At 41.9% G+C, this 17,575-nt stretch overlaps 1 protein-coding gene across 1 annotated transcript in view; it reads right to left on the minus strand.

The window, feature by feature from the left end:
- Positions 1 to 17,575, minus strand: part of SLIT3 (slit guidance ligand 3) — a 353,962-nt gene that overhangs the window by 122,559 nt on the left and 213,828 nt on the right. Inside the window, exons 9-11 of the mRNA XM_088522712.1 lie at positions 17,205 to 17,346; positions 7,552 to 7,623; positions 3,313 to 3,384 (exon numbers count right to left, since the gene is read on the minus strand). Of these exons, the coding sequence (XP_088378838.1) occupies positions 3,313 to 3,384; positions 7,552 to 7,623; positions 17,205 to 17,346 (286 nt within the window). The remainder of the gene's footprint in view (positions 1 to 3,312; positions 3,385 to 7,551; positions 7,624 to 17,204; positions 17,347 to 17,575) is intronic.

Here is a 17,575-nt window from a genome sequence, read left to right on the forward strand (position 1 = left end):
CTTGGATCCTCTGACACGGATCATTTTGTCCAGAAATCCCTCTCAAGCTGGGACCATGCCAAAAACACACTACAGATCCAGGTCCCCAGTAGCTAAACATAGCAAGGGAACTTTGGGCACTAAAACAGAATTAAATCTGCTGCTGACCACACAGACCCAGGGCACAGGGGCGACCTACAGGCGCAACCATCACAAGGCAGGACAGAGATGAGAAGGAAAAGCCAGGAAAAAACTGGGATGCAGAACAAATGTTCTTATAGACAACCACCCCTGCTCCTTAATTGTGGTCACATGTTGAAAAAACAAAATTGTGACGCAGAACCGGTAGTGAAATGCTCTCCACTATATCTAGTTTTGTGGCATTTTTTTTTTCTTTCAGGAAGAAAATAGGAGCAGATATTCCTTAATCTACAGTCTTCATATGCACAGTGAACCAACACCACTGGGAAATGGCTTGGAAAAAACTCTTCTTTTTTTTTTTAAACTCTATGAGTGGGGAACGGGGAGCCCCTGAGTCCCTGCAGGAACAAGTTCCCCTTTCTTTTCCTAAGTGCTGAGAAAACCCAAGGCAGAAATTACTTATTCGAAGCATTAAGATTTTGTGATGTGTTTTGCTCCCCGAGGTACAAGATTTCTTGAAAAAATATATAGATTTAAAATGAAAACTTACGACCTGTTAGCACATGGATCACTTAAAAGCTTTTACAAGATTTACATTTTATACATTTTGTGGGATCTGCTACTGTAATAAACATTCATGTTTTGAAAACTCTAATACACCTCTATGTAGGTGCAACAGGCAGAGTACTCTGAGCAGCAGTTCTGCCTGGAAACACTAACTTAAGATGAATTCAGAAGAAAGTAGAGTAGTAACCTGCTAAATATAGGCCTCCATTAGCCGGCTAGGCTAAAAATATTGGCCCTCTTCCAGATAGGCACTTTCACACTCTTGGACCCATAGGGAGCCCTGCAATTGCATGAGAGAAGGGGAGTAAAGGAAGGGGCAGAAAACAGGAATTCCACAGTAAAAAGAAACCAAGGAATTTAAGCAGTGCTGCAATTCTAATGGGAACAAAGTTGCTTACTTGCATTTGTGCATTACTGCTTCCCACTCTGTTCTTCCCAACTCAGCTAGCTGGAAAACCCAGGTGTTCGGTGCACAAATTAAACCTCCATGGTGCCTCATGGAAACGCCTGCCACTGGTCACACCGACTTACACACGTGCAGGCAGAGCACCCTCAGGGCGGGCAGCTCCGCGAAGGTACCAGGCCTCAGGCACCAAAAAACCGGGCCGCTTACAAGAGAAGATGCTGGCAAGGAATCGGCTGCCTCGTGGCTTCCTCCTCCGCACTCCCCCGGCGCTCGCTCGGAGCGTGGGCACTTCAAGGAAGCCCTCTTCCATTGCGCTTAACCCCTGCCTGCAGCTGGGGCTGCAAAAGCCATGAGGGCCAGGGAAGCAGCGCTCGCCTCTCCAATGGAGAGTGAACCTGAGTGAACAGCGCCGGGAAACCTTTCCAAAGAAATGAAGAGCCCAGCGCGAGCACGGAGGACAGCTGCACACACAGGCTGCTGCTGCCAAAGGGAGCAGGAACAGCCCGCACGGTGCAACAGCTTCATCCAGCTGCAAGGAGGAAACTGAGGCAGCAGCTAAAGCTCAACAAACTCCAGCTGTTCAGCCTCGCTTTCTTTAGTCCTTCCTTGGCTCTGTCTCACCTCTCTCTTCCCCCTCATAACCTTCCAGCATTTCTTCAGCACTGTTTTACCCAGCTGAATTTAGTTATATTTAAACCTGCTTGGCCTCATTGACTCCGAGTGTCGTTCTGGATGGCTGCCGGAGAACGCAGTCGTTTTGCTTGCTCCTGCTCTACACCATTTCTGCCCCGTTTGCATCCTTGTTTCCTCTCTGTCCACTGCGATGGGTTCTGTCCCACTCCTGAGGCCAGCCGGGGGTATCAGCTCAACCAAAACAACAGGGAGCTGGGAAGTGAAGCCTGGGGGAAGTGCCCTTTCTCTCCAGGTTGCTCCTAGCCAGTTTTGCCACGACCAGAAAGCACTGCAGCATCAGCAGCCGTTTCATAACACGCCAAACCTGTAGTGTTCAGCAACTAGTAATCACTTACTGAATCGTTTCCAGGCCGTGCTGAGGGATTTGACCATTCCACAGTAGGCTGAGTAACACAGCTCAAGCTATTCAGCAAAGGCTAGCAACACTTCATATATATTTCTGGCGTTCTACCAGCTGGATTCAGGGCATAACGACAGGCCCATCTTTCTGCATGCTGCTGCCTCAGAAGTTTACTGCAGCATGTAAGTTAAGTACTGAATAGCCTTCTAACATGAGCACTGCTCAACGAGTGGTTGGTATTACCTGCCATTCACAGAATAAAACGATGGCAGCTTTTAAAAACATGAAACAAACTGTCTTAAATAAGTATTAACAAAGTAAACATTTTAAAACTGTATTTAAACAGGAAAAACACAGGTAAAAGCCCTTCCAGTTGAGCTTAAACTATTCTCCCAATCTAGAGCTCTTTCCAACAGTCTTGTTTGTAGCTCATTTTCCATATACAGCTTCTGACCCTGTATTGCTCTATTTTACCCATTTCAAGCTTCCTGTTTTAGCACTGCTGCAAATAGCTGGGTTGAAACGCAACAACATTAAACTCAGCCTGGTGCCACAGTTTCTACGTTCCATAAGAAAAAAAGTAATAGCTGTCAAGAGATCCTACTTTCCTCTTAGCTTACGTGTACAAAGTAATATTTTAATCCACTTACCAGCTTAATAAAGTAGTAATTACATCTAATAAATATAAACCTCCTCATCAGAGTTCTTCTCAAAGTAGTTTTGAGTAGAAAAGTGCAATCTCAGTTCCGCACAGCACAGGAAAAAAAAAAAAAAAAAAAAAAGCTATGGATGTGGTTATCCCCAGCCCCACTGCGGTTACCCCCACCAGGCAGTGCCTGAGCTGTGAGATGGTTTCTGCACGCTGTGATGATCTGGGACATGGATTAGCCTGCAGGTGCACATGTACAACACATACAGAGAATGAACCAAAGCAAAGGCTTTGAAGAAGTGAACAAGTAACCAGGCTTCAGGGTGTTCATCTATAAAAGAACTTATTAGAGCTGTGTAAACAGTTCCTCCTTCTAGCCTTCATGACCAATTTCTCATGTACAAAAGATTAGATGCTTCACACAAGCTGGCAATTACACAGAGAAACATAAGTTCTCCCAGACAGCACATTATCATTTTTCTTTTTCTTACAGGCAAGCTTTCCCCAAATACCCATTCAGTTCTGTATTCTACTTACAGCGAAATGAGAGATTTCAAGCCTTTGAATGCATCAGGAGCAATGTCAGTTATTTGATTCTTGCTGATGTCTCTGTAAAGAGAATTAGGAGGAATTAGAAGAATATTTATAAATGCGAATTTGATGAAAATGGGTATTATATCTCAAAGTAATTATTTGTATTAGTGTAAGGTTTTGGAAGAAGATACTTGGTTAGACAAAAACAGAATCACAAGGTCATACTATCAAGGAAATTACAAACTACATAAGGACACAGACAAACAGGAATCATCAAAAGGCATGGAGTAGGCTCCAGAGAAATAGCTTTTGAGGCAGCAGGAGTGCATTTGTCCAAGTTACAGAAGAAACCTTTTGGTAAATGAAATGTAGTATGGTCAAGAATTTTATCTTTATAAACACCAGATACATGTAGTATAGTTAAATCACACAGAGTTCACAACTAAACTCTCCAAAGCTCCTTAAGGCTTAGTCTCAACTTACATGAACCAATATTATTTATTCTTAGGTTGATGTTTGAAGTATAACTTCTGTTGGATACAATTTTAATTAAACCCTCTGTTTTCAAATTTAGCCACATAGAGAGGGGTTTTCTTCTGTTCTCTTGTAAGGCTCACAGAACAGCTGCTGTGGGACCTACTCATGTTTTCTATTAGTGTCCTCCCTACAAGGACACCATTCAGCAAAGGTTTGTGGTTCTTCAGCCCAACTCATAGCAGCTGTAGTACTGACAATGAAAATACAAGTATTTATTTTTATATCTTTAGTGAAAGATGTTTAGAAGGTCTGTTAGTATTTGCTGCTTTTTGTCTACTAATTCCTATGCAAGCAGAAGTCTGACATGAAGATTGTCCTATCAGTGTATCGAGGAACATTTTAAAATCTATTACGGTGTCATGAAATCATGAGTTTGCTAACAGGGACAGGCATTTGAAAAGGGCCATTTAGCTTTGGACACAAATATTTTAGCACTATTTTATGGATTTGCCACATTTTGATGCTTGCATCCTTTGTGTCCCCACGTCAGGATGCTAATAAGTGTGTAACTAATGGTGCCTGAACTTGCATGAGTGTCGTGCTGGGTGATGACACTCCCCTCTCCGTGCAGATGCACTACAATCAGCATTATAAGGTAATTAGGCACATTATTTCCTTCCCATTAGAGCCCGAGCTCCACTGCTGTTGGGCAAGGAGGTTCCATCTCCTTCAGACTTCACTGAGGCACAAGGATTCAATTATGCCCTTGTCCTTTTATTCCTTTCCTATGGTCTGCTGCCCCGGGTTAGAGCATCCCGTTCTGTGCTCGCTGTGCCTCGAGACAAATCGGCGCGCGACTCGGCCCCCTGCGTGACCGAGCGGCCGTGGGTCACATCGGGCGCAGGGCCCCGCCAGAACCACGCAGCGGAACCGCAGCTCTTGAGCCGAAACGTAACCAATTCATCAGGATTCCAGCCAGGCAGGGACCCACGAGGCCCCTCGTGCTCCTGCCTGCCGGCAGCCTCGCAGCTCGCCTCCTTCGCCAGGCTGTTCAACTCACCTCGCAGGGGCCTGTGCTCACTTACATAAATTGTTTTTGACTTTGCAGGAAGGATTCCCCGGGAGCCGCAGGAGGACACATGACTGTATGGCCAAGACAAGGCCTGAAATATCTTTACTGTAAAAGGTTTTGAAACAAAACACATTTATTTTTAGCCGCAGGCAAATGCAAAACTATTAATAACATTGGATGGATGTTCTCTGTGTTGACTAGCATTATTAGAAACAGATCACTTGATTATCTCTAACATTTAAAAAGGACTATTCTCCTTTGACAAGAGTACTCAGTGAAAATCCATGTCATATATGGTCTAGCTTTTAGAGGCTGCTAACAGAAGCAGCAGCACCACAGAGCTATTTGGAAGACTCTGAAATCTCAGCGTGTTTTCTGCTAAGAAAACGTAAAATTAATTTGACAGTAACAAACCCCATTACAAGCACCAGAGCTAGAGAGGTACAACCACCTCTTTCAGAGCGGCTCGATGTACCTGGCTCTCAGGCTTGTGCTACAAGGCAGTCTTTCAAAAGCCTCACAAATAAAGAAACAAACAAACAAAAACACAAATAAAATGTGAGGGAATGCCTGTAATTTTGCAACTGCTAGGCTAGGAGTTACAGAACTATGGCACAAGCACAACTGGGGATACATAAATGAATTCAACATGCCCAGTCTGGCCAGAGTTACTCCACACTATGGTGACGACAACTCCTAAGCCTTGGCTGACCAACCCCATGCTAATATTATCCCTTGAGTACTATCAAAATAGTAACGACAACAACAATTATACAGTTCTTCATTGTACCCCGGGTAGGGCATCAATTAATGAAATCAATGATCTCCATGCGATTGCACGACTCGCTGAAATCCAAGTGAATGAAACTAAGAGAAGCGCCAGCAGCTATGTCTTGCTGCTCCCTACCAGGGAAAGAATTTATAAATCTCAACAGGAAATTTCTTGACCAAGTATATTCCTGGGAAGGTAACGCCTTGCACTCTGAAAAGATGATGTCAACAATCTCTTCCAGTAATGGAACAAACACCATAAATTCAACTTTATGCAAGAAGAATAACAATAGATTTAAGATCTCACTGTCCCCACCACCACCACTGCCTCAACAAGGATTCAGGTCAAAAATAAACCAGGAAAACATCGTATTTGTTATGGGACCTTCTGCAGCACAACTATCTATCCCGAGTTCTTCTATAAAACACCACCACATTAATTAGGCTTTGATACATAGCTTATTAAATGTGAGTTCAATTCTCCATGACTATACCAATAGTATTCCAGAAACCTGTTAGGCCACCTCACTGATGCAATCCTGCAGCAAACTTCTAATATTCATCATTTCACTTAAGGGCTACACTGGGTTGAGCAGCTAGTCAAGTTTAAGATCTTTTTTTGGCTCAGTCCATAAAACTAGAGTTCACCAATCATAAAGACTGAAAGGACAGTAAAACACTGCCAAAATCTAAAATTAGCTACATCTCAGAAAGAACTGAAGTAGTGATTTTAATAATGAAAGAGTCAGAAGTTAGGTCACTGAAGAGGGATCCATCATTATACACTGAAATTACTGTCTTGCTATCTAATACAGTAGTTCTTTAAAAATACATACAGCTATATTGAAAGTGAGACAGAAGAATAGAGTATCTAGGAGATTGATGATTTGACCTGTTAAATATTAAGATTCATATTTACAGCTCTTCAGCTCTAGGAACTGCATGACTTTGGGCTGGCAAACACTCTGATTTTACTGCTAAATCCAATGGTACAGTTTAGCTCATTCCAGCTTCCAAAAGCATTAGCTATCCGATGATCCAGGATCTTCTATGAAATGAGCTGACACTTTCTTAATTCCAGTATTGTTTTCATCAGAAAACAACAGTAAAGGCAACTTTATTAGTAGTCTTTGCAATGAGCTACAAAGACGGAATTACTTTCTCATTTCCACAACTTACTCATCCAAAGGTGCATATCTGTCTTTTGACAGAATGGCAAAGTGGAAGAAACTCATTTTGCCATTACCTGTAAGACAGGACTACTGTCACAACACATATCACTTAAAAATAAAAAATAGAAAGGAGGAAGACCAGAGGATCTGGTCTTCTTAACCCAGGTTAGCTTGGGTTATCTGCATGGGAACACAAGTGATTTTTTATTTTTAATCCAGAGTAGCAGCACAAGAACTAGTAAGAAAGGAATTGTTTAGGTATCTGTTAGTTATTAAAGCATGGGGAAGCAAGTTCCAGCAGCTTGCTTTGTTTTCCTGTAAACAGACAACTTCAATACCAGGACATTGAATGCACTAGGAAAATTCAAACTACTCTGCAGGACATGTACTCCTGCTATAACTGGTGTCAACAGAATTGAAGAGGTGCAAACAGAAACCAGAATGAGAGAAACAAAAAAGAACTTAAAAATCTTTTCTGGGGAGCTGGATTCAAAGTTAGATGGAGTAACAGCAACTAATTAGCTCATATTGTCTGCAGCAGAAAGTGAATCTGAGCATTAAGGATTTCATGCACTGCTGAACATCCTGGACCAAACCCCGCTGTGGATTACACTCTGAAGTGATTATTTGTGTAATCCCCACTGATTTCAACAGAGAAATTGCCAATATGTTTGTAAGAGAGAGATGCTGAACTTGAAGTTAAAAGATTCAAGATTACTCTTGCATGTTAGTCTTGTTATTAAAACTTACATTCTCTTAAGTTTCTTGTACTGGGTAAAAGCTCCAGGAGGAATGACTCTGATGAGGTTTTGTTCCAAGCGTCTAAAAACAAACAAAGAAATATATGTGTTAACTACGCAACGGGAGGACAGGAATAACATCAAACATTATAACATTTTTTTAACAAATATAAAGCCAGTTTTTATGTGAAACAGATTTTTGTTTTGAAAGCCACTAAAGGAGAAAATATTTTTTTAGAATTTAAATGCTCATTTACTACATCAATCTATAAGGAAGAACAGTCACAAACTACAGAATTTGCATCTTTAAAGCTCATTAAATGAATTTAAAAAAATAACCATACTCTATTACTGCTTCGTCGAATTTAAAGTATAAAATAGAGACGCTTTCCCTGAGCGGCAGCTGTAAACAGAAAGTAGCTAGCTCTGCTGGAGGCTATGCTATGTTGTGGCATCTTAATAAACAGATTAATAATAATTCCTGAGATCTTAATAAGCAGATTAATAATACTCCCAGTGACTTAGGGGCAATAACCTGTGGGAACAGGCTGAAGTTGCCTCCCTAGATGCACAAACTGCATTAACAATGTTTTTGTGAAACAAAGTGGAATCCACTGCAATGTGAGTTCAGACTTTTCATGTCCTTTGGGGGCAAACCAAGCACATCAAAATGCAGGGCCGAGGACTGTATCTTCTGATTGTAACCAACAAGCACTGAAGGTTTTGTAAAGTGTGGTTCAGGCCTAAATCAAAATGCTTTTGTTTTCTTTGCTAAGATCAGTTTTGAAAGAAGTGTTCTTTATAAACAAACATCAGCGCACAAATCAGCAACATAAAATATAAATAGCTTTAAGATACAAAATACAGTAAGCACTGAAATGCATATATATTCCCTTCACATAAGTATTTTCAAGCCTTTATCAGCATGTTCCTAAATCCCTGCTAAGGGGATTATCTTCTCCTCAAACGAACCCCAAATATTCATTTCTACTGGAGGTATCTATCAAAGTGGACCCTTGTACAACAAATTCACGTGACCACAGCAGATTCACATGACCACAGCAACCAGCATCCCACAGCATGTTTAAAATTGAAAGGAGAATTTGGTTTTATGAGACTCTTGTTTAGTAATTCACTGTTTCTTTTCCAAAATTGTCATAAAATGAAGCAGTTCAAATTGCAAAATTTCTGTTTAGAAATGGGTAGAGCTGAAACATAAAAACCTCAGAAGACAGAGTGGTGGCATGAATCCCTCAAGTCATTTAGAGCTGCTGCAACAGGGCAGAGGGGTGAGAAAAAAATTAAACCAGAAATGGAGTTAGAATGAAAGGTCATGAGGAGTCAATCATGTTTTTTAAAAGATTTAGGAAGAATGGAAGGAAGATGCATGAGGTCCATCTGGCCTGTAAGCACTGCCTACCCCTGAGTTGATCTGTGCCTTTGGCAGGCAAAGGAAAAATCCTCTTCAAAGTAAGGTATCTTGCCAATTCTGTTACACTCTAAGATACCATGTAAACCATGAATATTCTGGTACTTCACAGTCGGTATGCACAGTTGTTTTTGCTAGTCTGTTTTAAAGGTTGTGACCAGAGTTAATTCTCTTCCTTGTTTAGCAATTTGAATCAGCAGTTGAAATTCCTCTTCTGGTTGGTCTAAATATATAATGCATTTCTGGCAAGACAGAATATTGATATTTGATTTACTGATATATGACTGATATTAGTATTTTTTGCTGTCTTCCATTCAGATCTCATAAGCAACATGTTAAAGCTGGTAGAGGATTGGAAGCCTCTAAGAAACACTGGGTTTTGCCAGAGGAGTCTGTGTTTTCAAGGTGACAAAGGCTTTGTTATAAGCCAGTGCTATTCATAATATAATGGGAAATGCTGCTGCTTTCAAATAAAAGAAAAAAATAAAGATTTTTTTCATTGTCTTCTTTTTCTGCAGAAAGTGAAGGTTAATCTAAATTTCACAGCCACAGCTTCAGAGAGAATTATATTTATCTGGTTCATCTAGAATATGACCTCCGGAAAACAGCATTTTTCATGTCCTACCCTGAGAGCCGGGAAGTGCTGTCTGACACTACACACCAACCACAAAGAAACATCGTCGAGTAGATTTTTTGTGCGTCACAGGAATAAGCAGAAACTTAACCTCACAACACATTGAGAACAAAAGACAGTCAAAAAGAGTAAATTCCCACTGAACTTACTGTCCTCCATATCTTACATTTCTTACAACTCAATAAAATTCTCCTCGATGTTTCTCCGGTATTTCATAAAATCTGTTTAAAAGATTCAACAGGTCGAATTTAGAAGATGATGAAATAAATGGCGCGTGTCCAGGGCTGCTGGTCCCTCGCTGTTGCTGGGCCCTCGCTGCGTTCGAGCACTGCCCGCTCTGCCGGGGCTCTTCGTTCAGAGCCTTGTTCACAGGCTTCGACAACAACATCCAGAGAGACAGGAACAATTTTATTTCTCCTCTCCAATGTATTATCAGAGAGCGCAAAGTCAGAGGGCCCAATGGATACATTTTTCTTGAGGTAATGTGACAGTGAACAGGGTAAACCCTTCTCCTTGCCCCTCTTTCTTGAATGACTTTGCGGCAACAAGAGCGAAGCACAAGCACCGCAGAGAAAAAAAAACACGGAGAAACAACACAGCTAAACATGACAAACGATGGCGCAGCACAGAACGAGCGCCGCAATTCCCACACTCATCCGTCTCCACGCTCACCGCCGGGCAAATCCTTTCGTCGCCTCCTCGGCCGGCGCCTTGTCTGCTCCCACCGCGGCCAGCGAGGCTCTCAGGAAACCCCTGCGCCTTCCCGAGGGCCGCAGCGCGCGCCGGGGGCGGCAGGGCCATCCGTCTTGCAGAGCGATGCCCGCACGCAGCGGGGCAGACAGCCCTTCTCATTTGGGCCTTAACTAGCGCTCTGTCGTTGCAGGAAGTAAAGGATTTGTTACTCAGGGAGCTAATGGAGCAGTTTGCCAGCGATTTGCCCGTTTCTCGGCAGCTCATGTGTAACGTTTTGTCACGCTTGCCTACCCATAACACGGACAAATCACTAACGGGGAGAGGCGGCGAGCGAAGCCTCAGCGTGGTGGCTCCTTCACGCAGCCCTGCCGCCTCACGAGATGCTCGCGGCCCTCTCCTGCCTGGGATGGCCTCCCTGCGCCTCCTCCCACCCGCAGCTCTCTGAGCAGGGACAACCAAGCGTCTGGGCACGCAAGGAGAGCAAACATCTTAACTACCTCCCTGCCATTACTGTGGGTTAGCCCATGCCCAGGGAGAGCTTTCAGTGCCCACCTCAGCCACAGGTTCCCCTGCTGCCATAAAAACCCTGGTTCTGCACAGCTTTCACACGCTGCCCTTCATCACCGCATTTGAAGGACTTGCGAATAAAATTACTAATATATATTTTCAATCACTCTCCTGAGTGCCTGAGCCTCTCCACCTCCAAAGCTGGGCAGCTGAGAGCCACTAAACTGCCTGCCACAACCAGCACAGGTGAAAACAACCACGTCCCTTCATCTCCCCAATTTGGGGGTTCATGTTCAGCTCCTGCTGTAGTTCCAGAAACCATGGGCTGCTTCTCCCCCAGCGAAGGACAGTGTCAGGAAGCAGATCCCCACAAGGGTAAGGGAGACACACTGCCCTATCCAAACTCGGTCTTTGCCTCTCCTCCTGGCACCAAAATGGGCCCCTTTCCACAGGCTCAGCCCTTCTTCCTCCATCTCATAACCAGCCATCACCATATTCTCCAGCCACTCTCATTCGATTATTTATCCCCTGTGGTGTGGGGATGGTGGATGTCCTGAAGGCAAACAGTGCCATGGCCAACTTGGCGGCCCGGGGGCGTCTGCAAATCACCCCGCTTTGGTGAAACTGCAACCCAGAACTACATTTCTAGACCTCAAGCATGATCTGAAACAGCCAACTGATGGAAAGGAGAAAAGTCATCATTTAACACATCATTGCGTTCCTTGTCAATAGTCCCAACCACCTGGTAACCCCTATTTTTAGTGCTCCTTTACAGCACTGACAAGGAAAAGGCAAAAGACAAGAAATGAGTAGGAAAATTAAAGAGCTTTCTGACAGTTTAAGTGCTGTCACCTATAATATTTTGTGAACAAAATGCATTGTGTTATTGAATAGAAACATTCCTCAAATCTGTCAGCCTTCACATAATGTTTATTTTAAAAAATAAGTAGATAAAACATATGTAAACCAAAAGCCCATTAGTTTTTTTATGCAGTAATAAATCTGATTAGTATATTTTATTTCTTAGTCACGATTTTATGCTCCATATTTTGTTTATTTCTCTGATTTCTTCTACACTATCATAATCCACTTTTGAGACACAGACACTCATTGTAAGATATAATCTCCTAATTTTGCTTAGCAAACAGAAGGTTTTCAGGGACATTGGTACTAGATAAAAAAGATACATGGCTTTTTGTTGATCTGAATCTCCTGGTCTGTGATGTGTGATATGCAGTTAACCAACGTGATTACTTGGCATAGCTCTGTTACTGCCCTTGCTGGCCATACAATTCATTTTTATTAACAGGGCTAAATTTATGTTCCTGCTGAGCTGAAATGTCATCTCTGGGAAAACAAAACAAAACAAAAAACTTTAAAGCCTTGCAGGGCTGCTAACTCCTACACTGCTTGCTTGAGTAACATTCATCTGTGCATAATATTTTAGAAATGTCACAATTATAAAGAGGAAAGCACAACTAAGAAGATCACAGAGCATTATTTATGAAAATAATTATCAGTGTAAAAAAGCTAGATTTATCAAAAGCAAAACACCTTCTTATGACTAGTAATGACATCAGCTGCATTTAGTTTTACAAATAAAAGTAAATATACAAAAATAAAACCTACGTAATCTAACAGCAACATCTCTCTGCAGTAATTACTTGTTTGTAAAACTGTGGAATAGTATTTCTATTTTATTAACCTATCTCTGTACGGAAGACATCTTTATTTTTGACATTTCCATTTATATTTTCTCTATTGACTCTGCATCTAAAATATTTACTATTTTTGTGCTTTGCTCTCATTGGATAGAAGGTCTTATATCATTTCGACCCGAGAATAAAAACTGCTTTTGGAGTTTTCAGGTGCCAAGGAGCCAATGCTAGAACTTGCCTTGTGCGATTCAGAAAATAGTAGTCAAATTTGACATGTGAAACTGTCCAGAGCCAATTCAGAGCAGAGAATGAAAATCATATTATATGATTCAACTACAGGAGCCAAACTGATTCCCTAGCCAGAGAACTTGCCACCAGAGGCAATTATAGTACATTTATTAGTGTTTAAAAATACTGTGTTGGCTTAAGCTACAGTATTTACTGGAAGCCTGGGAAAATTACTACAATTTTCTTTTAGGAGGAAGAACAATATAAAAAGCAGAATTGTCTTTCCTCTATCCCCAAAGTTTAGAGGCTCTATGTGCATACATTCCTGGAAGAAAACGAAAAAAGAACACACCTGCCTTCCTAAGCTGACCTCTCCAAAGCCAAATAGTAATGCACATGAAATAGTTACAGTGCAGTTAAATTGTAATTTATACAATGAAATTTTTATTAGAATAAATATGTAGAGCAATCTTTTTTTTTTTACAATAGCTTTTCTGGCTCTATTTTAATACAGAGCAAATGGATTTTGCATACACTAGCTATTTTCTTTTAGAGGAAGGCCTTAAGAATGTTTTGCATTTGTGTAACAATCACAAAAGCTTTATCAAGATTCCTAATTTAAGCCACAGCTCTCCTATAATACACTTTCATACACATCCTGAAGACCAGAGAGGGCATCTTCCTTCCAGAAGAATCAGTGAAGCAACAAAGCAAAAAGCTCTTCTATCTCTCTGTGGCTCCATCTGCCATCCGTCAACCCTGCCCAAGTCTACTCATGACAGCAATTCCCTTAAAATTAAATTTGTCAAAAAATCGTTAAAGGTCTAACGAGTAGAAAATTACATGTCAAAGTGGTTCTCTAAGAGAAAAGTGAGTTTGTTTTGATTTTAAGAGAACCACGAGAAAACCAGAAGTCAAGATTTTTCCTTTACGCCCAGTAAACGCTAGTATTTTTTTCCTAAAAGTAGAAATTATGTACCAAAACCAAGCGTTCTCCAGACCTACAAAAATACTAGTCATCAGTTAAGCTATCAATAGCAAAGATGGTAAGTTAGAGCAAGAGGGAGAAGTAACTCCAAACTGACCTGACACCAAGCAGGGTTTTGGAAGAAGGGCTGGGCTGCCCTCCTGTTTCATTCCTTTCTCTGCTCAGGAGCCAGACTGGGCTGTGGTTATCAGCACAGGTGCCAAAGCAGGACTTTTCCTTGAGGGGCTGCCAGCCTCTTACTGGGTCAGGAACACCTGCATCAGCTTTTAAACTGAAGGTCCTCACTTCTGATTTACATGTTTCCTATCCAGCATTACTCTTGCTTTATGCAGTTATATTTCCCTTAATCTCACAAGGACAGAGGGTAGCGTAAAGGTTAGGTGACTGTGATAAAGCAACCTTGACATGGAAAAGCACCAGTGTAAGCACCAAGAACACTTTGAACATCTAAGTATACATTTCAGATTCAGGAGTTTGACTCCCAAGTCTGCAGTTTAGAGGATATGGCTTCCCCAGGTAACTGGTGTTGCAGATCACACCACGTGCACAGCCCGGTTCCGCTGGCTGCCGAGGCCGCGTGTCGGGCGGGCGCACAGGGCTGAGGAAAGCACAGTGTGTCAACACCAACTCTGAGCAAAGCGCGGGATTTTAATATTCACATATAAATACTATGAACAGTCCATAGGGAGAAATAATACTGACAGAAACGGATGATGGAAAACACGCTATCTCACGTAATATCCTTAGGAGCTTTTGTGGTGAACCCATCTAACAGCAGCTCAGAGCGGTCTTTGCCCACATCCCGTACGTCCTCCTCTCTGGAGGAAGGGGAGGATGGGACCGCACGGCTACAGAGCGCAGGAACAGGCGCTCGGGCAGCCCCGCTCCCATGGGAAGGCTCTAACGGGACACCAGCCACGAGGATGGATCCCAAGGGAAAAGCACAGCGAGAGCCACAGGGGCAGGTTGCAGCTTACACAGAGCAGTCAGTCCCGTGGTTACCATGTCCCGGGCACAAGACCATTATTCTGTCCATCACACCAAGTCTAAGGATGCTCCTTACTGTGGGGGATCGGTTTGGGGATGACTTTTATATTGAATAAGCCCAGAGCAGTCTCAAACAAACTGAATTTTCGAGGGCAGGTATGACAGAGCTTGGACAAAAGCAAATTGCTATCTTGGTCCAAGGAATTGATGCAAGCATTCTTCTAGGAAAATACTTCAGCAGCACCTTCCGTCTTCCCAGACACATTTTTTTTACTGTGAGAATATTATTTCCTCAAACTAGATGCAAGAATGTGAAATACTCTGTCCTGGCTTCAGGTTAATTGATTGCTTTTTTTGACTCTTACGACATAGAGACCATTGCTTTACCAACAGGAAAAGCCATGGGAGCAAAGTCACTGGCTAAGTCTTGTTCTGCTAGGACTACTTACATCTCTTAATATGTACTCCATAAAAATGACATCTTTCCAGGATTAATTCCATAGAAAGTGAGCAAAAGATGTTTTTATTAGGGTTAGCTCATATTACTCCCTGAACATACTGCTCACATATATCCTTTCTGCAGAACTATTCCCACCTGGAATTCCTGGGAATTGCAAAGGATATGTGCAGGATTAGAGTGACTTAGGAGTTTTTTTTTTTTCTGTAGGCAAAAAGTAAAGTAAATGCTGGCTAAATGCAAGCAGTTCGATGCATCTAAATGCTAACCCATGTGCCAAGAGCTTTATTTGGTGTTCCACAAAGCTAGGAGGATTAAGAGAGTTTCCTGTATGTTATGTGCATCTTGACTGGCATCCTCACTATCTAATTTAAAGGCTTTCCAAGCCTTCCTCCACTTTCTGCTCTCCTAAGGATCTCTTCTAATGTGATTTTAGAGCAGGTTACAAAGACCAGGTTTGTGAGTTACAGCAATCCAAAAAAGAGACAGCCCTTGACACTATCGTGGCCACACAGAAGAGAAATATTGTAACTTGCTTTCTCATATGTCACCGGCCACACCAATCTTAGCACTTCTGCACATCTCCAGGGCCCTGGCACGGAGCCACAAACATCTCCTGATCTCTGCGAGCATTTCCAGCACTACCAAACAAATTTTTACGGTTCCTCTCCTAGTTTAGTCCTAACTCATGAGCAAGTCTGAACCAACCTCATCCTCTGTTTCTTATTATCAAACCACTCTGGTCACTTCTGACAACAATATTTGTACCGAATTGACAGAATTGAGAGCAGAACTAAACGTTTAATGTTCTTAGTATGCCAAATACAATATATACTTTCAGAATAATTTACATCGACTCTCAGGAGCAGAACAACATTTAGTACAAGCCCTTTTTGCATGTAAAAAAATATGCTGGAACTCAGCACAACCAATACACCCTGAACCTGTTCCCAAAGGTAGACAAGTGAGCATTCGGAACAGCTTGTGTACAAATTGATATTTCCTGAAAATATTCTCACATGCTCTAGATACTTTCCCAAGATACTTTTCCCAATTTAAGATGTTTATGCTTTGCATTTACTCAGCTTTTTTTCATTTTTTATCTACTAAAAATAGATTTTAAAAAAAATCTATTAATAACCTACTACTGGCTAGTATGATGAGATAGCAACCAAAACAATTTTGAGATGAATCTTAGCTTGTAAATGACTTACAGGAGCAGTGGTATAGAGCAGTTCTCCGGCAAACAACGCAGCGCAGCATCTTCAGTGGCCAAACCCCTCACACACTCCTGGCACTCAAATATTAAACCACAGAGGGCCAGGCTACTTGAGCAATTCATCTACATTTTGCCCCAGTGAATTCTGTGATGTAGCAATATTTCTACAGCAGTGAGAAGGTGCGTGAGCGCAGCAGCTACCTGAATAGTTGAATGAATAATATTAAGGCTGGAGAAGCTGGTAGGAAGTGGGTGACCTCTGCGAGGCAAACACCTGAATAGGAAAGGAATTGCTCTGCATTCCCCATGGACTAAGCAAAAGCAATTTGGTTTCCTGTAACACTGTTTCATAACCACGGTAGGATTTAAGTCATAAAAAATAGACGAGTACAATTGCTAAAGCTACAAAAGACAAGCAAGTCTATAAAATCAGCATCTGAGCTCGCAACACACACATACACAAAGTCAGTAAAAGGTTTAAGAATTGGAAATAATGGAATGCGGGAGGCAGAAAACAGAGGTAAAATCAGCAGAGTACCCGTTCTGATGACAGACTTCACTTCATTGCACAAGCATCCTGCCCAGCCCACGTGAAATGCTCCCAGCTCTTGGAGAATTCATCGATTAAAAATGAAACAATCCTGTTTCATAAAACATACAGAAAAAGGTGCTCTGCATTTTCTTTTCCTAGGCTTAAGACCCTAATTCCAGATTTGTTTGACAAAAATATGATCTGAACTAAACATGCCAAAAAACTTAAACCTGTTTGGAGGTAGGACAATGTCACACCACAATTTAATTTACATTAAAGGACTAAAAATGGAGTGACACAGCAAAGAAGGCTGTATTACACTGGCACTTACATTTCCCAAATGTCCTCTGGAAGGTTAGCTGGAATTTCTGTTAAGCTCCGTCCTCGACAGTCCACCACGTTGTTGCTGCAGGTGCAGGCAGATGGGCAAGTGATGGAACTGGCACTGCACGACGGAGCTTCAGCCTGGGAACCTGAGGCGTAGCAAAAACATTACATGTCAGTTCTGAAAAATGACCACCTGGGATTTTACCAATAAAATACAGAAGCTCCTGAATTTTACAGATCCTTTTACTGTATTAAGTAATAATGTATTTGGATTCAGTGAATATAATGTGCTATAAATCAACTGCAGAGAAAAGGTATGGAAGATGATGGTGTTCTTATTCTTCCACCATCTCCACTCTATCATCATTTCCTTCC

This window comes from Tinamus guttatus, unplaced genomic scaffold (assembly GCF_059628265.1).
Source record: "Tinamus guttatus ecotype Peru unplaced genomic scaffold, ASM5962826v1 Tinamus_guttatus_pri_ptg000155l, whole genome shotgun sequence".
Lineage (NCBI taxonomy): Eukaryota > Metazoa > Chordata > Aves > Tinamiformes > Tinamidae > Tinamus > Tinamus guttatus.